Source organism: Pygocentrus nattereri, chromosome 6 (assembly GCF_015220715.1).
Source record: "Pygocentrus nattereri isolate fPygNat1 chromosome 6, fPygNat1.pri, whole genome shotgun sequence".
Classification (NCBI taxonomy): Eukaryota; Metazoa; Chordata; class Actinopteri; order Characiformes; family Serrasalmidae; genus Pygocentrus; species Pygocentrus nattereri.
In genome coordinates, this window is record NC_051216.1 from 13,186,596 (window position 1) to 13,212,801 (window position 26,206).

Consider the following 26,206-nt stretch of genomic DNA (forward strand, 5'->3'; position numbering starts at 1 on the left):
CTGTCACCATGTCACCCATCCAGAAAATACAAAATACCATTACTGTCTATTGGACACCATCAGGATCCAGCAGGAAGTTTTAAAGGGCTCTACGTGACAGTTGTTCTACGTGGATTTGTATCATAGTTCATGAACAAGACCTTCAGATCCCTCACAGAAATGAATGTGGAGGTCGTGAATGTCTGCAGGCTCTGTGCTGTTCACGGACGGCACCGCTACCGCAGCGCCATCTGTCCGTTCCCAAACAAACAGACAGTTCCGTATCTTGGCTCCAGCGCTCTTTGCTGACGACAAGCAGTTCTTTGTCTCATTCATGGTCTCGTGGTCCTCATTATTTATTTAAAGGTTTTTTATTTATTTTATCCGATGTGCCATCCAGCGTTTTCTTTTGATGTCGTCTCTATGTCGTCTATGTTGACCTGGGCCGTCTGCGTTTGGATAAAAGGAGGCTAAAGTGGATTCATTCAGCTTCGTGCGATGATTAACTTACAGCACCTTCTTCTTCCGAGTGTTATTTTGTTCCTTCTCTGTGGCAGAACTGCAGGTAAGTCTGGGATTAATATCGTTTCTATCCGTCTAATTCTGCATTACTCTACCAGTACTGTACTGCTGGCCAGGGTCAGGGCCTGTTTACAAAGACCTCTACAAAGACTGGACCGTCTCATTTGATTCATAAGGCTGGCAGTCTCTTTAAATAGCTTCCAAAATAAACGCTTTTCTGTGACAGGACAGAAAATGATGTGATTAAGCTGCAGCTTAAAAGCTGTAATGTTTGAAGTAGAAGCTCCTCAGTAACAAAGCATGGAGTATAATAACAGTAATAATGCATGATATATAAATAATAAATTATTATATGTATAATGTATATATCTATACTTTATTCTGAGGAAGTAGTTACTAAAATCCATATGGTAAAAATGAACTGGTGCGAAATGGTTGGGATGTTTTTCACAAAATGTTGGGTGGGCTGATCAGAAGTTCTTTGTTTGCTTTTAGTTTTTTAATTAAAGTCATACAGTATATTGAAGAAGGAAATGATATCACGTAAACAATGTGGAAACGGACACACTAAGCACATTAATTCAACATTAGAGATGCAAAACAAAGAGGTTTCTCAAATTAAAGAAAATTACTACCCACAAAAAAAGGGGGAGAAGAGTGAAAAGAGCTGAAAGAAGCTTAGAACTACAGTACTGTGAAAAAGTATTTGGCCCCTCCCAGTTCCTTCTATTTCTGCATGTTTGTCACGACTGAATGTTTCAGACAATGAAACTAACTTTAATATTATTAATATACTGTTATTGAAGGAAAATGCTGTTCAGTCGTACTTGGTTTTAGTACTTATCTGCTAAATCAACTAGTTAACCAGATTTAATTGACTGTTGGGTTCAGCTTCAGTAACTGCACCCAGACATGATTACTGGTAGAGCTGTTGAATCTAAACATCTTAATCCTTCTGTGGTATTGGGGTCTGTGGGACCCATTTTCAATGTTTACCTAAAGAAAAAAGTCAAAATACATCTAGATGACCCCCCAAGACTTTTGGCATAATATTCTGTGGACTAATGACTCAAAGGTTCAACTTTTTGGAAGACAAGGGTCCCGTTAGGGTTGGGCAGTTAATATAACTTACTGTATAGGTGCACTTTGTAATTCTACAGTTACAGACTGTAGTCCATCTGTTTCTCTGATACTTTGTTAGCCCCCTTTTACCCTGTTCTTCAGGGGGTCAGGACCCCCATGGACCCTCACAGAGCGGGAACTATTTGGGTGGTGGATCATTCTCAGCACTGCAGTAACAATGTAAGCAATGTGAAGCACCAACAAAGAGCAGCCTTCATCCTGTTTTAAAGAGTAACTACACCCTAAGAGATTTTTCCAGCTGAAATGCACTGGTCTGTACTAATAAAATCTACCAGTCTTGCTAAAACGTGAACACATCTTTACAAACTAAAAATATCGTTTTTATCGTGGTCAGTTCCACCTCTGCAGCGCCCTTCTGGATCAACTCTGCTACAGGTGCAGATGACGTGTCTTTGTTCCAAAGTACCTCTATACATCACAGTATGCAAATCAGTCAATAACATTACCGCCCCTGGTAACACCCTACGGGCCACACTCATAAATATGAAAGGATCACCATAGGAGACATCGGTGCCATTATCTTTTTCCATTCGTATCATCTCCTCGCATTTAGCTTGATATTTAGCATTCTAGTTATTATTGTTAGTTACTGTATTTGTAGGCATTGTTGTTTGTCACCTTTTACACTTAACTAAATTTAGTTCAAATATTTAGTGTTTCTGGAATTAACTTTTTCAGGTTGAGAGCATTCGGTCGAATGTGTGCCTACCACAGATATAAAAGCCAATGGATTGCATGCATTTTGCGCTAATCCAGCACTGGCCAGCCAGTGGTAACGCATGATAAGTATGCATCTCAGTACCAAGACCATCAGTACGTTTGCAACACACACTTTGATAAGCTTCGCCAGCTTTATGGAGCCGATACTAGATTAAATGCCTGAACGACATCACCTGATTCCTGATGCTGTCCCTTCACCTAAAGAGCACCTAACATTTATGGCTAAAGTAAGTTCGCATCATCTCTTATCATAGAACGTTTTGTTAAAGTTGTAAGTTAATGTTGTCAAATGTCTGTGTTTAAAACCAAAGGAAGCAGTCTAAGGATAATTTAATGCCATGTGTGGATGACGCCATTTGATAGTATTTTTCCACTGATAAAGAGGTGATGCACCTTTTCACCACATTTTTCAGTGTCAGTGATGGGCATTTCAAGACCTAGCTGTAGCCTACAATTGCACCACACCATGCAGGCCCGACATCAACAGGCCCTTCAGTGCAAGATACAGTCATTGGACTGAAAATCGTTTATGAACACAGCACCCGCAATTATCCAAGAGTTTTGCAAGCCGTTGTGCACCACTGAGGTTCCAGCTCCAGTCCTGGAGCCCTCACTGCTCTGCAAAGGTTTGTGTTATATGTTTAGTTAGCCAACTAGGTTAGTTAGTTGGCTGTTGTAGCTGAGGCAAAAAACACTGCAGAAAATTGAGCCAGCTTGAAATCTTTGTCACTATTTATGAGATAAAATAAGGAAATAAACTACTAAATGGCATCATCCACATATAATGGTTCTTTACTTCAAAATTTGCCTGTCTCTCTGATGACGGTAAATTAAGCTTATCAATGCTGCAAAGTCATGGATTCAGCTGTAACTCCTATTATTCAAGTGAGACAAGTATTAGGATTTTTTTCTATTTTGATTTTGATTCAACTTAGTGGTTGCGTGATGTTTACTCGTGCTTGTGCCAATTTTAATTAATTATAAGAAAAAAATAGAAAATAATAGTACAGTAAAATTTTTTTAGGCAAAATCTGTAGAGAAATGGCATGTCAGACTGATTCAACCGGCCTGTTTGATATCTTTGCCCAGGCACATGTTAAATGACCGAGAAAGGGATTTGGAGCTGACTTGTAGCACACTAGTATTGTGTGTTGTGTAAAAATGAAAGTTGTTGTTGTTATTATTATTAGTAGTAGTAGTAGTAGTAGAGTAGGAGTAGGAGTAGTAGTAGTAGTAGTAGAGTAGTAGTAGTAGTAGAGTAGTAGTAGTAGTAGTAGTAGTAGAGTAGTAGCAGTAGTAGTAGAGTAGTAGTAGCAGTAGTAGTAGGAGTAGTAGTAGTAGTATTTCTGTTATTAAATGTGTAGCTACTCAGGCAAGAGTACATAAGAACGTGTCATGTGAGGACAGTTCTCTTGAAGCTGCTTGTAGCAGGCCTGACCTTGACCCTGATGACTTTGTATACATTGTATACAAGTATAATCTATTTATGAGATGCTGCTGATAAAATTGTTAAAGCAGTGTAATAAAGAACATGATTACCTTTCAGTGATTAGAATATCACACTGAATTTTCTTCCGTTTAGTTTCAATTAGTTGATAAACTAATTTGTTCAAATGATTGTCATTCTTTATAACGCAGGGTGTAAAGAACCTGCTCTGTGACCATGTGGCGAAAGGACATCGTCACTACCAGGAGCTCTTGAGACAGCAAGCACAAACAAAGTACAAAATAGATTTAATAGATATTTATTATATCTAATTCTCCTTTCTTGCCACACAGCAGCAGTAAGCTGTTCTTTCTTTCATGCGATAAAACATATGTTCTAATTTTTTCATCACCTGATTGTCTTGCCTCAAATTGTATAGTAAGTGCCTCCTCCTGTTTTCCAGCCAGAACCTCCACTTGTCCATATACAAGCCTATGCCAGCAAGAGCCTCCACCTGTCCTTATGTGTGATTTAACTCACAATCCTTGTTGGAGTAACTGCGCCTTACTTTCATCAATCTTCTTGTTTTAGCAGTGGTTGAAGGAAGTTAGGGCCATGGGTTTTAGAAGATAACATGATATGATGTTTATTTCTGGTATGGTTTTATGAGTAGATGTAACATTATTTCTCTTGCCCCATGTATTCTTGAGTCTCTATTTCGAGACATTCAATTGGTTATTGTTACTGCCTTTGCACTGATAACGTCTGATGTTCATGCACTTATAAGGTATGTTGTTATATTTGGGGATGTTGCCATATTGTGGCTCAAGGCAGCAGACCTAGTTTGAAACTGTTATGCATTTTAGTTGTTCACCATGTGAATTAAAAAAAAAAAAATATATATATATATATATATATATATATATATATATATATATATATTTTTTTTTTTTTGCAAGCTTATCAGTTTTGCCTAAGGACTCCAAACACTGTCTCAGGTGACATTACTGAAAATCTCCAGAAAACTTCACTCACTCATGGTGGTGCCATATACCATTTCTGCTGAACTGCAGGAAACAGTAAATGTATAAGTATTACCACGGTAATACTTTTAGATCCTCTCTTAGTGATACTAACAGACAGAGGCAGTGTCGCCAACTTAGCGACTTTGTCGCTATATTTCGCGACTTTTCAGTCCCCTCTAGCGACTTTTTTTAAAGCGACTAGCGACAAATCTAGCGACCTTTTCTGGTGTTATTGGAGACTTTTGGAGACTCTGAGGTGAACACACATGTTCTACAGTTACTGTCCTCAGTGAGCAGCGGCTGCTGCCATGAGCCCCGTCCCACAGCACTCACAGCGCTCGGTCTCACAGTCAGAGGAGACCCACGCCGCGCCATGGCCACACTGCAAATGAACTGCGCACGCCCCCCCCCCGCCCCCGCCCCCCGTTTACAGAGCGGGATGTAAATATAAATTTCAAAAATGCAAAAATTGGGAAAAAAAGGCAGAAAACAAAAAAAAAACTAAGTAACTCTGCCAAAGTGTCCCTTTTAAGGTCACTTTGCCGGTCCCAAGCCCGGATAAAGGAGGAGGGTTGAGCATAGAGTAGCAGTTCCGCCCCCCACAACAGTCTTTTGATTCAATTTGATATGCTAACAACATAGGACAAAATTGATTTATGTAATGTACGTAAAAATGATTTAATTCATTAATGTGGGTCTAGACAGAGCATGAAGTTATTTTGAGAAGTGACGGCCTATTTCAAAGGCAAAAAAAGAAAAGAATCAACAGAAGAAGTTCATTTATTCAGAGTTCATTTGTAGTTCTAACATATTTAGGCTGTTTTTTTACTCACGTTTTTCTCTCCCACAACGTTATTCCTTTAATCTACAGCTTCAAATACACGCAAATGGACCGTTATGCAAATTAGGTGATGACATCATTCAGCGACTTCTAGTGACTTTTAGGACCGTCAATAGCTACTTTCCTTACTGAGGAGTTGGCAACACTGGACAGAGGGGCAAATGAGAGCACTCTTATAATTAATAAAAAACTGAAGTCTGCAATTGTCTATTAAAGTGTACATATCCACAAAATGAATTGTCCTGCCATTTTGTACAGGTTTGACTAATTAATACATGCACATGCATGTTTAGTCGAATAAATGATTTGATTACGTATGCTATGTAATGTTAGATTTCATGCATCTCTTAAGTCACTCTCATGCCTTTTTTTTTTTTTTTTTTTTTGGTCTTGGTTGTCCTGATGTTCATGAGTGGGGTTCATTGTTATGTCTGATGGAAGCTGGGACTCTGGAAGTTAGGCTATTTGCCGTTAAGGTTGGAATATTTAGATGGGATTGTGTATAGGGATTGTTGGAAGCACAGCCCTGGGGATTATGGAGTGGTGTTGGAATCATGAGTGTGTCCTTATTCGTGTGTGGGGTGTTTTCTTTTTTTTTTGGTTGTTTTTTTTTTTCTTTATTATTATTATTATTTTTTTTTTATTTTTTTCCTTCCTCTCTCTTCTACTCCCTTTTTCTTCTCTTTTTACTCTTAACTACCTTTATTTAGGCAATCCAATTAAGAGTATCTCTTGAATGGCCAGCACCGACACGGTTGGTGGTGGTAGGGGAGTGCGCCTAATTTCCTGGAATACTAAAGGGATGAATAATCCCATCAAAACCAGCAAGGTGCTTATACAGTTACAACATCTGCGAGGAGATATCATATTTTTGCAAGAAACACACCTTCGAAAGACAGAAATCTCTCGTATTAAGAAAAGTGGGATGGGACATTTATTTCAATCGAAATTTCCTGTCAGGGCAAGGGGGGCTGCATTCGCCATTCATAAAAACATCATGTTTGAACCAACAAATTCCATTAAAGACTCTAATGGGCGCTACATCATAGTTTGGCCTGCTTTAAAATGTGCCAGTGATCATGGCCTGTTTGTATGCTCCTACTAGGGATGATGAGGAATTTTTAAATAAGTTCTTCTCCAATCTCCTGAATGTGGATAGTCAATACATAGTCATAGACCATGACTTTAACCTCGTCCAGGATGTGAGTCTTGATAGGTCGTCACTTAAGCAGGCAGCCTTGTCGAAATCGGCCAGTCACTCTTTCTCAAGGATAGATTTTTTTCTTGCTAGATAACAGACTACTCCAACATGTTAACTCATGTGATTATCACACCATTGTCATTTCGGACCACGCCCCCACAACAGTTGATATCAGTTTTCCTTCTGCCCCAAATTTTGTTAAACAATGGAGATTCAGTTCATTTATGTTATCCAATAATGAGTTCAGGAACTTTATTGATGCTCAGATTAGCTTCTTTTTGACGCTGAAAAAGCTTTTGATTGGGTGGAATGGGGTTACCTGTTCTTCATTTTAGACAAATTTGGTTTTGACTCTAACTTTATTCGTTGGATCTGTCTGTTATACACTGTCCCAACTGCTTCCATCCATACTAACAGTATGAACTCACCACCTTTTCCTTTATACCGTGGGACACGCCAGGGATGCCCGATATCCCTGCTTTTCAACCAGGCGATAGCGCCTTTTGAATCTGGCTTCGTAGCCAGGACAGATTTGAGGGCATTGCACATTACATAAACTCTCCCTTTACGCAGATGATCTTCTTCTTTACATTTCTAAGCCCGCCTCATCCCTTCCACCAATATTAGAAATTCTGGACCAGTTTAGCCATCTCTCTGGTTATAAATTCCATCCATCCATCCATCCATCCATCATCTTCCGCTTCTCCGGGGTTCGGGTCGCGGGGGCAGCATCCTGAGCAATGAAGCCCAGACCTCCCTTTCCCCAGCCACTTCCACTAGCTCCCTGGGAGGGATTCCGAGGAGCTCCCAGGCCAGCTGGGCGATATAGTCACGCCAGCGTGTCCTGGGTCTTCCCCGGGTTCTCCTCCCCGGTGGACTTGCCTGTGACACCTCCCAAGGGAGGCGTCCAGGAGGCATCCTAACAAGATGCCCGAACCACATCAACTGGCTCCTCTCGACGTGAAGAAGCAGCGGCTCTACTCCGAGTCCCTCCCGGATGACCGAACTTCTCACCCTATCTCTAAGGGAGAGTCCAGCCACCCTGTGGAGGAAACTCATTTCAGCCGCTTGTATTCGCGATCTCGTTCTTTCGGTCATTACCCAAAGCTCAATACCATAGGTGAGGGTGGGAACGTAGATCGACCAGTAAATCGAGAGCCTTGCCTTATGGCTCAGCTCTTTCTTTACCACAACAGACTGGTAAAGAGCCCGCCTCACTGCTGACCCAGCACCAATCCGCCTGTCAATCTCCCGCTCCCTTGTACCATCACTCGTGAACAAGACCCCGAGATACTTAAACTCCTCCACTTGAGGCAAGAGCTCATCCCCGACCCAGAGAGGGCTCTCCACCCTTTCCCGTGGTTATAAATTGAACTTGCAAAAAAGCGAGCTATTTTTTGTTAACTCTCTAGCAAAGTCCCTTCTGCAGTCGATATTTCCCTTTAAAATAGCAGCAGGGGGATTTGGGGGTATTCTTTACCAATTCATTTAATGACGTTTTCTCCAAAAATGTTCAGCCTCTCCTCAACAAATTTAAATCAGACATAACCAGGTGGGCATCCCTTCCATTGTCCCTTACGGGCCGTGTTAGCTTGATTAAAGTGGTGACACTTCCTAGATTCTTATATACTTTTCAACATATCCCTGTGGTTATTAGTAAATCCTTCTTTGTCAACTTTGATCATTTGCTGAATGCATTATTATGGGACAACAAACCCGCATGTCTCAAAAGCTCAGTTCTCCAGCTCTCAAGGTCTGAAGGAGGCTTGGTGCTCCCTAACTTTCGTCACTACTATTAGGCTTGTAATATTCATAAATTACTCTACTGGGCCTGTTGGACAGCATCAAATGGCCTTCCACCTTGCGCTCATATTGAGATCTTGTCTTCTCGTAGTTCCCTATTTACTGTACTTTGTTCCCAGCTCCCCATAACTGTTAACAAAGCTTCTATGAATCCAGTTGTTGGAATCAGTGCTATTAAAATTTGGCTCCAATTTAGGAAATATTTTGGTTTCCATAGTGCCTCAATCCATAAGCCTATCTTAAAAAAATCACTTGTTTCCTCCATCCTGCTCTGACTCGGATTTCCACTTCTGGTCAAGTAAGGGGCTTACTACAGTCTTCGAATTTTATAAGGATGGGGTCTTTTCATCCTTCTCAGACTTATCTACTAGATTTAACTTACCCAATAGTCACCTCTTTCAATTTTTTCAGGCCTGACATTTTGTTCAAAAACTATTCCCCCAGTTCCCTAATCGTCCTCCTGAAACCTATGTCGATCAATTTCTTACTCTTGATTATTCCAAAAAGCGACTCATATCTGTTATATATAATTTAATTAAATCAATACAGGTAGAACTTACTGAAACCTGGGAGGAGAACTTGGGAATTTCTATTTCAGATGACCACTGGGCTCGCATCCTGGACTGGGTTCATTCTTTATCCATATGTGCTAGACATGGCCTACTGCAGTGTAAGGTGCTCCACAGAGCTCACTTTACCAATGCTAGGCAGGCAAAGATATTTCCAAACTGAAGTGATGCTTGTGAGAGATGTAAGCAATCTCTGGCTGACCATGTACATATGTTCTGGACGTGCCCTCAACTTACTAGTTTCTGGTTGAATATATTTGACACTCTCAATCAAGTCCTCAATTGTAATTTAGGCCCTAATCCGATGCAGGGGTATCCTGGCTTGTTTGAAGCTCCATATGCTGAGTACATTGCACGTGGTTTCGTTCAGATTGCCTACAGAATATTTGATTACAGAATATTTGTGGCCTCTTTCAAATGAATGAAAAAAAATCCAGTGTAACCTCAATCATCCTCAGGAAACTACTAATTAAAGTCCTGCACAGGAATGGATAAGCACACGCACACGCCAGCCTAAAGCCCCCGTATCTCCTCACAAAGTTGTGGTGTACCAGATGTCTGTAACAATTGTCTTAATATAAGCTTAGTTTGGATGTTATGATTAGCGCATTTATTGATAATGTCCAACGTATGATTAAGTAATCTGATGGACCGATTAAGTGAGGATTCCTGCAAATCTCCATATAGCTGCTGATAAGTGCTATAAACCGCAGCAGATCCTGGATGACAGGTGAGGCAGTGTACGACCCTAACCTGGTCACAACTGTGAATGATCTGTTATGATACAGTCTCCTTGTTATGCTCATGCCTTTATATATATATATATATATATATATATATATATAGTGGACAAGCTGAAACATGCTCCTCTGACCGCAGCACACATTTCGACTATCTTTCCACTGTCTGGGTTAAATGACAGTAGTTTCCCAAGTTCTCCCGAGCCCGTGTGACTGTAACACAGTTGCATCACAATCTGAGGGTGTGAAGCGGCATGACCAGAAATGTGTGCTGTGTCTGCGCTGCACTCTCCTCTCTGTTTTCTGTGTCTAATGTCTGTTTATCGTATTTATTATATTGTTTCTAGCTTATTTTTTGTTTGCACATTATGTCTGCACTGTGTTGTTCCTGGAATGACAATTGAGTTATTTGTGGCCTTGCCCACAACTGGGAAGAAGAATTGTCCAGATTCCCTGAATATTCTTACAGTATGATGTAGGCTACATGGTGAAATGATGATACCCTCACCTGTTACCAGTTCCCCTGCTTATTGTGAAATGTTTCAAAATGATATAACTTAAATACATTTCAAAAGTACAAAATACAATCAAGTTGGTGAAGCAAAACATTAAGTAATTTCTTTGTACTTCTGACTGTTAAAAAAGGTTCAGAAAAATTCTTTTTTTAATTGAATTTTACAAAATGTTTCAGCTTTTCTAGATAATAATACTAATGTGGAATGAGTACAGTTACTTAAGTGTTTTTCACCCCTGGTTCTAACTAGTATTTATAATGAGTGATATGACTAAATTCACACATAATCCTTAGTTACGTTTAACCTACACAGCACATTTGCCAGTGTTAAATCTGCACTGTGTGTATAGGTCCACACCACACTCTTGCTGGGTGTAAAAACAGCTCAGCTAATTAGGTTCAGCAAGCCCTCAGTTTGTTTTATATTCATATACAGTGGAGTGTACTGTAGCAAAGCTACATTTTTTGTATTCTTACTTTTTGTTTTTTTTTCTTACAGCTATAAGGGTCATTGGTCAGAGTGCAACAGTTACAGTAGGACAAGACGCCACATTGTTCTGTCAGCTGGTTGAGACAAATGAGAGACTGACACGGATTACATGGCAAAAAAGGACACGAGAAATCCTCACAAATAAGAACTTTTTCTACATTACCCCAGAAGGCAAAACAGAAAGCGTAAACGGATTAGGAGACAGAACTGAATTTATTGGGGACATTAAAGAAATCATCGGAACGATTCTTTTGAGGAAAGTTACATTACTAGATGAAGGAATTTACACTTGCATCTTCAACGTATTCCCAAGTGGACCATTTGAAACAGAAATACATCTCAACATACAAGGTAAGTTTTGTTATTTATGTTGTTATGAACCTAAATATGCAATAAATGTGAAGTTTATAAAGTTGTATGAATTGTTTTTGAGTGGGGATGCATCAATGCCGATACTGTGCTCATTTATTCATAGTCGTGATACCAGTACTCCGATACCTGCTGATCCTGTGTGAGGGTAACTGAGTGTACACTGCCACACTAATGAACAAACGTAGTAAAGGAGGCTCTATACATGCAGAGAAGTGTTATGGATTCCATCACAGTCAGACACAAAGGCGTTGGCCAGTTAAAACATTCCGCCTTGACAGAATCCCACCAGACCTACAATGTGTGAATTTTGACCGGTTTTAGCACACAATCACAAACACAAACACATCCCCAGTACAGGAGGAGGCATGCTTGTGATTTGCTGCCAAAGTCCGTATATGCTGACTTTACTCTGTTTGAATCAGAATCAGATTAGAATCTTATCAGAATGTTACACATACAAGAAACATGTCTTGGTGCACTAATGTATGATATGTAACATACTAAACAAACCAGACAAGCACACATATTATTAACAAATTATTCACAAGTCCCCGGCTGGTGACCATGCAGTTGGAGTTTGTCCCGGTGGATGAGAGGGTTGTCTCAATGCGAATTAAAATCGCAGAGAGGAAAACTTTGACTGTTGTCTGTGCTTATGCACCAAACAACAGGTCAGAGTATTCGGCCTTCTTGGAGCGAGTGGGCGGGGTTCTGGAATGGGTCCCGCCTACAGACTCCATAGTCCTACTGGGAGACTTCAATGCTCATGTTGGCAATGACTGGGAGACCTGAAGAGGCGTGATTGGGAAGAACGGCCTGCCCAATCTAAACCCGAATGGTGAATTGTTATTGGACTTCTGTGCCAGGCATGGATTGTCCATAACGAACACCAAGTTCGAACACAAGGATGTTCATAAGTGTACATGGTACCAGAGCTCCTTGGGTCAAAGGTCAATGATCGACTTTGTTGTCGTTTCATCTGACTTGGGACCATATGTTCTGGACACTAGGGTGAAGAGAGGTGCTGAGCTGTCAACTGATCACCATCTGGTGGTGAGTTGGATCAGATGGCAGTGAAGACTGATGGTCAGATCCGGTAGGCCCAAGCGAATAGTGAGGGTGTGCTGGGAATGACTTTCGGAGGCCCCTGTTCGGAATGATTTCTCCGGGATTGAACACCCACCTCCAGGAGAGCTTTTCTCACGTCCTGGAGGAGGTAGGGGACATGGAGTCTGAATTGACCCTGTTCAAAACCTCCATTGTGGAAGCTGCCAGGCGTAGCTGTGGCCAAAAGCTTGTGGGTGCATGTCAGGGCGGTAACCCAAGAACCTCCTGCTGGACACCAGTGGTGAGGGAGGCCATCAAGCTGAAGAAAGAGGCCTTTAGGGACTGGTTGGCCCGAAGGACTCCCGATTCAGCAGATAGGTACCGACAGGCAAAAAAGGTGGCAGCTGCAACAGTGGCAGAAGCAAAATCCAGGGCATGGGAGGAGTTTGGTGAGGCACTGGAAAAAGACTTTCGTTCGGCCTCAAAGAGGTTCTGGACAACTGTCCGGTGACTCAGGAGGGGTCAGGGTGGCTGCGCCCAAGCTGTATTCGGCAAGGGTGGAGAAACTCTGACTTCGAATGAGGATATTGTAGGTCAGTGGAAGGATCACTTTGAGGAACTTCTTAATCCGGGAGACGTGCCTCCCTCACGGGAGTCAGGGCCAGAGGCTTCTGGGGTGTCAAGTTCCATTTCCCTGGTGGAGGTCACTGAGGTAGTCGGTAAGCTACTCAATGGCAAGGCACCGGGGGTGGATGAGATTCATCCAGAAATGCTTAAGGCTCTGGATATTGTGGGGCTGTCATGGCTAACACGCCTCTGCAGTATTGCACTGACCTCAGGAACAGTACCCTTGGACTGGCAGACTGGGGTGGTGGTCACTATTTTTAAAAAGGGGTACACTGCTCGGCCTCCCTGGGAAAGTCTATGCAAAGGTGCTGGAAAGGGGACTCCAACCGATAGTTGAACCTCAGATTGAGGAGGAACAATATGGATTCCGTCCCAGCTGTGGAACAATGTATCAGCTTTTCACCCTCTCACAGATTGTTGAGGGGGCATGGGAGTTTGCCAACCCAGTCTACATGTGTTTTGTGGACTTGGAGAAGGCTTATGACCGTGTTCCTCGAGATATCTTGTGGGAGGTCCTCCGGGAGTATGGGGTGCCGGGGCTACTACTCCGGGCTATCCAATCTCTGTACTCCTGGAGTGAGAGCTGTGTCCGTATACTTGGCATTAAGTCAGACTCTTTCAGTGTTAGCGTTGGACTCCGCCAGGGTTGTGCTCTGTTTCCGCTCTTGTTCGTGATATTCATGGACAGAGTGTCAGGGTGTAGCCGGGGTCAGGAGGGCATTATGTGTGGAGGCCTGAGGGTGGCGTCTCTGCTATTTGCAGATGATGTTGTTCTTTTGGCGGAATCACATGGATGCCTCCAGCGCTCGCTAGAGCGTTTTGCAGCTGAGTGTGAAGTGGTTGGTATGCGGATCAGCACCTCCAAGTCTGAGTCCATGGTCTTGGCCCGGAAAAGGATGGCATGCCCACTCCAGGTAAGGGGAAAGGACCTGCTCCATGTGGAGGAGTTTAAGTATCTTGGGGTCTTGTTCACGAGTGACGGGAAGAGGAATTGTGAGATCGGCTGTAGGCTAGGACAGGTGGCAGCAGTAATGCGGTCACTGTACCGGACTGTAGTGGTGAAGAGGGAGTTGAGCCAAAAGGAGAAGCTCTCTGTTTACCGGTCGATCTACATCTCAACCCTCACCTATGGTCATGAGCTGTGGGTAAAGACCGAAAGAACGAGATCGCGAATGCAAGTGGCGGAAATGAGCTTTCTTCGTCGGGTGGCGGGCTACACGCTATGTGATAGAGTGAGGAGCTCGGTCATCCGGAAGGAGCTCAGAGAGCCGCTACTCCTTTGCGGGGGACAGGATCATCTGGGATTCTCTGCTCTCCCAACTGCTACCGTGACCCTGTCTGGACTAGCGGTCAACGATGATGGATGGAAGTTTAAATTGTGGGATGTCCACTGTAGTTAATATGTGCTATAGCTCTGGGGAAGGAGCTGTTAGTATACTGGTTTTGATGGTCTTGAATCTTCTACCAGAGGGACGGAGCTGGAAGAGTCGATGTCCAGGATGATAGGGGGCCAGCTGTTATTTTTGACCGCACACTTCGTCACCCTGTTATAGTTGTTCTGAGGCATTGGCAGACTATATTCAATGATCCTCTTCACTGTCCTGATTATGCACTGAGGTTTGGCTTGTTCTTGTGAGGTGGAGGAACCAAACCAGATGGTTATGGATGATGTGAGGATAGACTCAATGATCGCTGTGTAGAACTGGATCATCAGGCTCTGTGGCAGGTTGAAATTCTTCAGGATCTTCACAGTTTGTTCCTTAGAGACACAGTATAGAGACTGAAGAGAAAGGTTGAGAGCACACAACCTTGTGGTATACTAATACTGAGGGTCTAGGGGTTTGATGTGTGTTTTCCTATCTGCATCTACTGTCTCCTGTTTGTGAGGAAATCCATGAACCACCGACAGATGGGATCTGGCACAGATAGTTGGGACAGCTTGACCTGCTGCAGCTCTCACACTGTGGCATTAAAAGCTGAGCTGAAGACCATATAGGTTCTGAGACTATCCAGATGCTGTAGCATGAAATGCAGGGCCAAGTTGACCATGTTGTCAGAATTGTTAGCCCAGTAGAGGTTTTGTAAAGGCTTTCATGTGTGCAAAGACCAGGCTTTCAAAGACTTTCATGATTACAGAGGTCAGGGCTACTGGCCTGTAATTATGTTTGGTTTTCTGAGGGATAGCAATAATGGTTGAGCACTTGGGAATAGAGCAAATTTCCAGTGACTTGTTGAAGATGGTTATGAAAAGTGGCACTAGCTGGTCACAGCAGTGCTTTAGGGTGGATGGATAGACTCCATGTAGTTCTGGGCTGTTTGCTCACAGGTCTTTTCAAATAAAGCTCTGATACCCAACCGTTTACACAGTCACCTGGAGAATACACCTAGTGAATACACATCTAAAGTTGTTCAGCCAGGTTTCCAACTTTCCTCTGACATCCAGCACCCAGCAGCTGCTAAACATCAGCCATCACATTAAATGAGTCAGGAAACAATGATCTGATTGAATCTTAAACGCCTGACACGGATATTCAATATAAATAGAAAAAAGTTCAGTTTCATTTCCTCACACAGAGGCATTTCACTCGACTGGCTCAACTTGGTTCAATTTCACCTTGCCTTGAGGCCGAGATAAAATCAAGTTCAAATAATGTTGAGACCAAGTCTCAAGACTAGCATGTACTTCATAAAGTCACAACAAAGATTTGCTGAAATGATTTAAATAGTTTTGCAAAACTAACTTAAACCTAATAGCTATTGGAATAATGAAGCGATTCAACCAAACCTGCCAAATTTCCAAGTCCAACCAAAGTTTGGTTTAGGGATCGGTCCTGGAATATCCATTAGTGGGCATCTCAGTCCCTGGATTTAAAACTTATTAAAAAGCTTTTATGGCATTTAAAGAAAGATGTGGCAGTACAGAAACATTGTAGTACAGGAACATTAATGAGCTGGAAGCTTTTGCACATGAGGAAAGGGCAAAGATTCCAGTAGAGAGATGTCATATGTTTGTGAGCATGTACCAGAAACATTTATTAAAGGGTATAAAGTATAAAGGTTGCGCCATGAAATACTGACTTTGGGGGTGGAATAAACTTGAACACTGACGTGGTGGGTAGCGCTGTCACATCACAGCAAGGAGGGCCTGGGTTTGAGTCCCCGGCCAGGCAACCAGGGCCCTTTTTGTGTGGAGTTTGCATGTTCTCCCCGTGTCTGCGTGGGTTTCCTCTGGGTGCCCCAATTTTCCCTCCACCTTCCAAAGAATCAGGCCAATTGGACATGGTAAATTGCCCCTAGGTGTGGGTGTGTGAGCGATTATGTCTGTCTGTCTGCATTACGATGCACTGGCGACCTGTCCAGGGTGTATCCTGCCTTTCACCCAATGATAGCTGGGATAAGCTCCTGCCCCCCCCCCCAGGGACCCAGAAGGAGAAGCGGCTTAGAAGATGTGTGTGTGTGTGTGTGTGTGTGTGTGTGTGTGTGTGTGTGTGTGTGTGTGTGTGTTAGCAAACTCAAAGTTATGTTCTCAAAGTTATGTTCTCAAAAGATGTTCTCATCTTTTAAGCATGTAGTAATAATAGAACTTCTTTGACTGTTTACTAAAGCCTGGGTTGATAGATTTTCATTTTCAGACACAACGAGCAGTGATTGAATTCTGCATCACTGTGGAAAGTACCAAGAAACTGGGGATATTTGAAAGACCATTGATTTAAGGCACCCTTTGATAGAGAGTTTGCTACAAAATGCTAAACTTGACAGTTTTATGTTGTGTTCAGCTGTCCAGTAGCCTTACCCCCGAAGGGGTGCAGTGAGTAGGAAGGACTGATTTCTATGTTTTACCCAGTAAGAATTAAAGATGTATACACTTTGTTCTTCCTCATATTCACTTTTTTATTTTTAAATTGAATGTGCTGAAGTGTAAAATAACAGTGGATGTTTATTAAGAAGGAGCGAGTTCACAAAAACAATGAGTGCATTTACATACAATAATCCGATAACTGCAGAAAATCAGATTTTATCAGTAATCTGATCAATGTGTTTACATGCACTTGAGTAATCAGATACTGGTAGAATTCTAGGTCTACATGAGTCATGCAATAGTCAAATTTCTGCTTTGCAACTACCAGTAAACTCATTGAAGATGTGACGTAACAATAATTTGAAACTCAAACTTCATGCCGCAGTTTTTTTTAACACATCGCACTAATTTACCTGCAAGTATGAACATACATCATCTAGATGAAGAATATTTAAATCATTCATTTCTTCAAGCATACAGTTTCAGCGTTTCTCCAAAATTGTTGCTGTCTTGTAGCAACACTGCTTGCTTATTTCCGGTACTGTCGTCTGTTTTCACACATGCAGACTGAGAAATCCAAAAGAACTCAGAGTAAGAGTTTACATGCACTGAGAAATTTGTTTACTGAGCTAAAATCCAGCTCTCTTTATCAGATTTCTTAATTGGATTTCTACCTCACACTGATCTAAACCAGAGTATGCTGTTCACCAGAAAGTTAAACTCACAGTAAGAAGGGCCTGGGTTCAAGTCCGGGTGGTCGGGTGACCAGGTCTGTCCTGCGATGGACTGGTGACCTGTCCAGGGTGTATCCTGCCTTCCTGCCCGATGACACCAGACCACCCCCCTCCCCTCCTCGAGGACCCTGGGGAGAAGCGGATTAGAAAGTGTGTGTTGTATACTGATATGTTTGTCTTCACTTTTAGTTGCTCCTGTTGTCGATGTGACCACTGATGTGATTCCTGTTGCTGGTGGGTCTGAAGTGATCTTAGCCACCTGCACTGCTGTTAAGGCACGGCCTGCTGCAGATGTGTCCTGGAGGCTGGGTGCTCTGAGCACCTCTGTAAAAGTACAGACCAACATTTCTGCAGACCCTGATGGAACCTTCGCTGTCAAAAGCTTCCTGACTGGTGTTGCATCCAAAGACCTAAACCAGCAGAAGGTTCAGTGTTTAGTGAACCACACCACCTGGAAGGAGGAGCTGATACTAGACTATGCTCTAATTATTCACTGTAAGTCACTGTCAGCAACCTGATTGTCAGACAGTCTAGTGACACATACTTAACAAACAGTCATGTGTTGTATCTGGACAAGGTGGCAGTGTGTATAAATGAACAGGCTGGAACTTAATAATACCACCTACATATCCACCCAACCTAGCCTAACAGTTGTTTCATTGTTCATATGTTTTTTTCAGAGGAACTGATACAGATTCTGGTGTTAGACATGAATGGAATTTTTTGTGTTTGATGAATGCATTCATTGTCTTGTAGTATCAGTAGACTTTAAAACACCAAATAGTTCAATTTTTTTCCTTTAGTCAGTATTTCAGAAGCTAAGAGGAATAAAAGTATACAGAGGCAGGTCAAACTAAGATGATTCTTAAATACAGTGCATCCGGAAAGTATTCACAGCGCTTCACTTTTTCCACATTTTGTTTTGTTACAGCCTTATTCCAAATTTAATTATATTAATCTTTTTCCTCAAAATTCTACACAAAATACCCCATTGTGACCATGTGAAAAAAGTTTTCTCGAGAGTTTTGAAAATGTATTAAAATTAAAAAACAAAGAAATCATATTTACATAAGTATTCACAGCCTTTGCCATGAAGCTCAAAATTGAGCTCAGGTGCATCCTGTTTCCACTGATCATCCTTGAGATGTTTCTACAGCTTAAATGGAGTCCACCTGTGGTTGATTGGACATGATTTGGAAAGGCACACACCTGTCTATATAAGGTCCCACAGTTGACTGCATGTCAGAGCGCAAACACCAAGCATGAAGTCAAAGGAATTGTCTGTAGACCTCCGAGACAAAATTGTCTCGAGGCACAAATCTGGGGAAGGATACAGAAAAATTACTGCTGCGTTGAAGGTCCCAATGAGCACAGTGGCCTCCATCATTCGTAAATGGAAGAAGTTCGGAACCACCAGGACTCTTCCTAGAGCTGGCCGGCCGTCTAAATTGAGCGATCGGGGGAGAAGGGCCTTGGTCAGGGAGGTGACCAAGAACCCAATGATCACTCTGTCAGAGCTCCAGCGTTCCTCCGTGGAGAGAGGAGAACCTTGCAGAAGGACAACCATCTCTGCAGCAATCCACCAATCAGGCCTGTATGGCAGAGTGGCCAGGCGAAAGCCACTCCTTAGTAAAAGGCACAAGGCAGCCCATCTGGAATTTGCAAAAAGGCACCTGAAGGACTCTCAGACCATGAGAAACAAAATTCTCTGGTCTGATGAGACAAAGATTGAACTCTTTGGTGTGAATGCCAGGCGTCATGTTTGGAGGAAACCAGGCACTGCTCATCACGAGGCCAATACCATCCCTACAGTCAAGCATGGTGGTGGCAGCATCATGCTATGGGGATGTTTCTCAGCAGCAGGAACTGGCAGACTAGTCAGGATAGAGGGAAAGATGAATGCCGCAATGTACAGAGACATCCTGGATAAAAACCTGCTCCAGAGCGCTCTTGACCTCAGACTGGGGCGACGGTTCATTTTTCAGCAGGACAACGATCCGAAGCACACAGCCAAGATCTCAAAGCAGTGGCTTCAGGACCACTCTGTGAATGTCCTGGAGTGGCCCAGCCAGAGCCCAGACTTGAATCCGATTGAACATCTCTGGAGAGATCTGAAAATGGCTGTGCACAGACGTCTCCCATCCAACCTGATGGAGCTTCAGAGGTACTGCAAAGAAGAATGGGCAAAACTGCCTAAAGATAGGTGTGCCAAGCTTGTGGCATCATATTCAAAAAGACTTGAGGCTGTAGTTGCTGCCAAAGGTGGTTCTACAAAGTATTAAGCAAAGGCTGTGAATACTTACGTAAATATGATTTCTTTGTTTTTTAATTTTAATAAATTTTCAAAACTCTCGAGAAAACGTTTTTCACATGGTCACAATGGGGTATTTTGTGTAGAATTTAGAGGAAAAAGATTAATTTAATTCAATTTGGAATAAGGCTGTAACATAACAAAATGTGGAAAAAGTGAAGCGCTGTGAATACTTTCCGGATGCACTGTATGTGTACCAAGAAACTCATTAAAGGCATTCAATCAAATAAAACTTTACTTGCTCATGTGAACTCTTCAAGACTTAGGACCACAGAAGGCACAGAAACACTGCATTGTATGTCTTGTAAACTGGCTATACAGCTTAGCATTCTGTTTTATTGTTAGCTCCCAATTATGTTTCATTTAGAAGTAACCTTTTAATGCATCATGTTTTCAGACCTTTCTTTTTGCTTGCTATTTTTTGGATAGTTACTGTTTCCCTTTATTTCTGCTCTTCTTCTCTCAGATCCTCCTCAGGTTGTGTATATTATTTCAGTCAATGTTGTAACGTCTGAAGAATTTCAGTGTGTAGTTGATGCCAACCCACGACCAACATTCACCTGGAGCAGGTAATCTGATCCTATTTAACACCCTGATGTTGGGGCAGCTGCAGCACTCACAGTGGACATCTGGTATAGACCACATAATAGATGAAAGGCAGAAATAACACCTGCTGTAGCTCAGCCTCCAGAAACAGTGTTCTGATTTCTCCTTCATGACTAGAAGAGTCATTTTCATGTTTTACAGACTATTGCTATTATGGGTCTTATGGTTTTATTTCTTCTCAATACGACTATTTTAAACATTATATTCAGAGCAAGGGTGATATTTGCTCGCCACTATTTTACCACTGCTAACGTACACAATGCTTTCTGTAGATATGTAATCAGCTGATGTATAATCATCTGCAAAAGAGTGAAATTCAGAGCATCTTTTTGCTAATTTTTACTGATTTGTTTTGTTGGGGGGTTTATCTGCCACATTAGCTCTGCACATGTAGCACTTTTGTGCATAGGAATATTAACATATTATTACTTCTTGTACTAACAGGGAAAACAAGGCTCTTTCCAGGCATGTTGATGCTGACAGGCTGATAATCCCACTGACTTCTGATAGTAATGGCTTGTATCTCTGTAATGTCTCAAACCAGTATGGAAATGGCACAGGTACCCTTTACATGCAAGTTTCCAGAGGTGAGTCTCATTTGTACTGATGTAAAAACAGACTGTATATGATTTATCAGTCTTTGTTATAGAGAACTGGGAGATGTTTTTACAGGTCAGGTACTTTGCAACGTACTCTATTTGACAGCTGTTCTGTCCCGTAGTTCACTGTCATAACTTTTTAAAAAAGTCTGTATCTGTATTTGAGCCTGGAGAAACGTAACCTTTGCTAACAAACATGAGGATGCAGGCTGTAATAACTTTATATCCATGAGTGATTATAAGCCACAAATAATAACTTGAGCTGAAAGTACTGTCATCTGTTTATAAAGTGTTAAAAGAAATAAAAGCCTCTTCTTTCTGTCTTTTTTCTTCTCCTCGACCCCCCCCCCCCACCCCCCCCCCCCCCCCCCCTTTCATCCTCTCTCCATGTAGAATCCACCACTGTCTGTTGGGGTTTGTTCACCTTTCTCCTCCTTGGCTTTATTGCTACTTGTTTATTGGAATGGAAATTTAACGTATTTGAGAGATTAAGAACATTCCTTTCAGAATTGAGAAACAGAACTAGGTGAGTTTGTTCATTTTTCAATATAAAGCACAAAGTATAGATTGTAAAATCTTTTAATCTTTAATTATGTTATTTTGGTCTGGAATAATTATGGCATTTATTTCTCACTCATGCTAATCTAAAGTGAGCATCGAAATTCTTTTGTTATTAAAACACCCCACAAATTGATTCTTAATTCAAGACCCAGCAAATAATAATAAACAATAATAAATAATAAATAAATGTGTCACTAATTTGAACACATCCATCTTAGGCATGATCCTGTGTCTACGGGTAGTTCCATGTCACACTCAAGAAGTAGAAGTCAAGACCACCAAGACAGCAGTGAAAGCCAATAAGACTGAGAGCCTGTCCAGCTTTAATAACCTGGAGCTGGAACAGGAACTACAGCAGAAGAGGAGAGAAAGAAGAACTGGTGACAACATTGAGCCCTCATTCACCAGGCTTGGGCTCACCAACACCAGGACTTCTGTTCATCCATTATTATTCCTTTTTTCTTCCTCTCCAAGGGGACCATACCTTGTCGTGGTGGAGAGGCTTTTACACTACCGGTCAAAAGTTTGGGCACACACTTTCCTCAATTTTTCAAAATATTTCCACAAAGAAATAATACAAATGGAATTTTGCAGATACCAAAAAATGGTGAAACCAGACCATCTACTAGTTTAGGTTAATTCAGCTTTTGTTGGTGTACACACTCTTGATCATTATCTCAAGCAGCTTCATGTGCATTTAATCACAAGTTATTTAGATCAAAATGTATTTACGATGAAAAAGTAAGGTGTGTCCAAACTCTTGACTGGTAGTGTACCTCTTTTTTTTTTGAGGAAACAAAATGGTCCACTCATATTTCTCTTACTTGTGTGTACATCAGATAACAGCTAATGTAAATCTGGATTCATGCCACAGACAGAGAGTAGGGAACCCAGGTTTGCAGAAAAGATGGTTTTATTTGAGGAGCTCTGTCCAGTCTGTCACCAACCCTAGTCTGAAAAAAACAGGTTTACCCAGGGCTTTTAACTCTAAAGCTCCCCACTCCAAGAGCGTCACACAGAGCCGAGTGGGAGATCTGAATCCTGTCGCAAGAAAGATTTTTTGATATGGACGCGGTAACGCAACCTCTCACATGCGACCGGCAAGATGGCGGCCTCCAGCATCTAAACAAAATACAAACAGTATCGCTGGAATATCTTTGGATTACCTGCTTTCCTACTCGTGAAATATCACATCCCAATGACCTGGAAGCCCTAGAAGAACTCATTGACCAGTACTGCCTCCAAGTTTGCAGCATGAATCCAGACCATGGAGAAGAAAAACCAAAGGAAAAATGAAAGCTACACCTACCTGAAAAAGACCGCGTCCACCCAGTTCACCCGAAGACTGAGCAACAAGCAAGTCCAGCACAGAGGTTTGTGACGTCCTAATCTCCATCGACAAAACAAACTAGCCACTCAAGAATCTCACTAGTTGAAATCCTGCATGAAGAATTCCAATCCTTCTATTTAACTATCTACCTACCTCCTAAGAGGTACAAACTAGGCCGCCACATGAACACATATTTCTTTCCTTGATTCTCTCTCTTTCTCCCTCCTTGTTTTAAATTATTAAAGTTTTCTTTTTATATATCAATGGTTCCAACTGTAATAACTGCAATTTCCCTCTAGGTATTGGCTCTCAAGATAAAAAATAAATAAATAAATCAAAATACTCCAACATCTCAACCGATTAAAAGCTGACATATGCCTCCTACAAGAAATGCATTTAACAGAATCTGACAAATACACTAAAATCAGTTAACTGTACCCACATATTTACTGCCAGCTTCAATTCTAGACAGAGAGGCATAGCATTGCTAATAAAATAAGAAAATATTTTTTTTTATAATTCCACAGTTGCAGACCCAGAAGGACAATTTATCATAATAAATATCACTAACAACATTTTCACCATTGCAAATGTCTATAGCCCAAATACGGACACATTTAAACCCCACATTCATGACTTCTTCACATAGGTTTTCAACATATATAATTCCTCAGTAATAATAGGTGGTGATTTTAATACAGTTCTAGACTCGTCCTTCGATAGATCAGCCCAAACTTACATTGAACTTCACTGAAATGATAAAAGAAACAGTTCATCCATGTTTTTGGTCTTGGTGATGGATGGTGACTAAGACATCCTAGTACCAAAGAATTCACCTTCCATTCTTTAGCACATAATTCTTTCTCACGCATCGACTATTTTATAACTAACAACTCTTTGATGTCAAACATCTCACATACAAAAATTCACCCTATCACAATCAGTGACCATGCCCCCACCTCAATCATATAGAATGGGAACCAACGACTCAAAACATCCTTTACGTGGCACTTTAACACATCATTAATCAACGATTAGGAATTCAGTAACTACATCAAATGTGGGCATCCTTTCTAGAAATAAATGATACCCCTGAAATCTCGTCATCACTGTTTACGGGAGATGGGCAAAGCAGTATTAAGAGGAAAAATAATATCATATGCTACCTAAAAGAAAAAGAAAAACAGAAAATGAAGTAAATCTAGAATCAAAAATTAAAGAATGGAGAGCATGATCTACCGATCTGAAGATATGTTAAGGGAACTTAAGTATGAGTTTAGTGAATTGACAAATAAGAAAATCAAATTCCTGATACAAAGATGTGAAAACATTGAATACACTAACAAATCAGGAAAGCACTTAAACTTCTCCACCTGGATGGAAAAAGGCATCACACATCTCTAACATTTATCACAATGATATCTTTGTCACTCCCACAACTAATCCAAAAATATGGCATCAGGAGCACTCAGTTTTCACAATACCAGATAAGCCAACTACGATCAGTAATATGTCCAAAAAATCAACTCAAAAGAGTTGCAAAAGTCACAAGACTTACTGATTCCAATTTCAGAATTTATTAACATCAGCACTAATAAAAAAAACTGTAAACATGTAAACACAGATAACGTGCAATTTATCCCTAGGTAAAGGTTGTCATAAGACTCATAAGGGTCAGATTAAAATCTGTTGGAAGGGGAATTGATGAGTCACATTAAGGTCAGCGATATTACGGGCGTCATGGAAAAACATGATTTCTGTTGTTTAGTAGGTGTGGACTTGATGTAAATTGCATTTTAATTGCAGACAACCAGAGCTTTTTAGAAAATAGATTCCAAATCTCCAAAAAAGTTGTGACGCTGTGCAGAATGTAAATAAAAATATAATGCAATGATATTCAGATCATGTGAACCATATTTTTTAATATAATAAAAAAAAAACTGCTATCCAAAATATATCAAATAATAGCTAAACAGACCTCACAGCTACTATATCAATCAGACAATGGGAGGAAGACTTATCATTACCTCCTGATGCAGATTTCTGATGATCAAGAACAGTATAAAATCATTCACAGAGTGCACTACACCACACACAAAATGTTTAAAATGGGATTCACACACACAGCAATCTGTACACAATGCACCCAAAACAAATGACTGCTATATTCATGCCATGTGGCACTGCACACCGAAATGATCATCTTCCTATCCCACGCTTTTTTCAGCCACATCCAACCATCACCATCACTCTGCCTGCTAGGAGACATATCAACAACCAGTATGACAAAAGAAAATAATAGAATGCTTCTCATAGCGCTAACCATCCCCAAGAAAACCACACTCATGAACTGGAAAACAGAACATAACATTAGCATTAACTACTGGAAAAAAAAGTCACAAGATTTATCCCACCAGAGCCATCTCATGCACACACAAACCTAGCAAAGGACAATGCTATTAATTGAGCTCTACTGCTAGAAATATGGTGTACCTACAAGTGTTTCTCCTTTTCTTCCTTCTGTTTTGTATCACTATTATTTTTTGTTTCCCTTCCCCCCACCTGTGACTGTGCCTACATGCGTATGTAATATTTTATAATGTTACAAAATAATGGCAAAATCCTAGTAGTCCTCCGAAGAGGGGCAGTGGTTGGAGGGGGAAGAAAAAAAGAATCCCATCGTAAAAACCTGACTGACATAAGACGACCACAGTTGTTGTAAACTGAGTGCTCTGCTCCTGTCCCAACACAGGGCAAGTTAAACAGTGTCTAGATTAGAAAAAATAAACTCTAAGCTTGGATTCTTTTGAGGTTCTGTGGAATAGCACAGTTGGGAGGTTTTTAACAAACCTGGTTACCGTGATGACCCTCTTGCTTTGATAACAAGGTAAAATACCTGCTTTTGTGAAAAATATCCTTATTGTTTTTTACTTTGTAAATAATTACCCTTTGCTCTGAAAGTTGCTTAATGTGGAAATGTTTCTGACCCCGAGGATGTTGCCTGCTGATTTAGAAACTCATGACTAGCAACTCATGATTCCTTGTTCCAATAGATTTTAACAGTTTGTCTGTGTTGAGACACAAGAGCAGTTTGTCACGCCAGAATTTTAGCCATGGGGTCATTGAGACTCTTTAATAAGCCCAGTACTGGACAACATGAATACATTTTACTATGTAACTTTAGCTTACTACACGTACTACTTATAATAGGAAGTGCTTAAATAAGAAGAAAAATGCACAATCTTGG

General features: G+C 41.2%; 2 protein-coding genes across 2 annotated transcripts in view; both read left to right on the forward strand.

Annotated features, from left to right (window-relative positions):
- The first annotated feature begins 235 nt into the window (after positions 1–235).
- On the forward strand, positions 236–24,970 carry LOC119261522 (nectin-1-like). Its single transcript, XM_017691483.2, has 7 exons — positions 236–544; positions 10,983–11,324; positions 17,742–18,047; positions 20,330–20,432; positions 20,914–21,056; positions 21,462–21,594; positions 21,848–24,970. Exons 1-7 carry the CDS (start codon positions 478–480, stop codon positions 21,930–21,932), a joined length of 1,179 nt encoding a protein of 392 aa, XP_017546972.2. The 5' UTR covers positions 236–477; the 3' UTR covers positions 21,933–24,970.
- LOC108414877 overlaps positions 22,867–26,206 on the forward strand; it is an 85,502-nt gene continuing 82,162 nt past the window's right edge. The window contains exon 1 of the mRNA XM_037539142.1: positions 22,867–23,002. Coding sequence (XP_037395039.1) covers positions 22,897–23,002 — 106 coding nt within the window. The 5' untranslated portion in view covers positions 22,867–22,896. The remainder of the gene's footprint in view (positions 23,003–26,206) is intronic.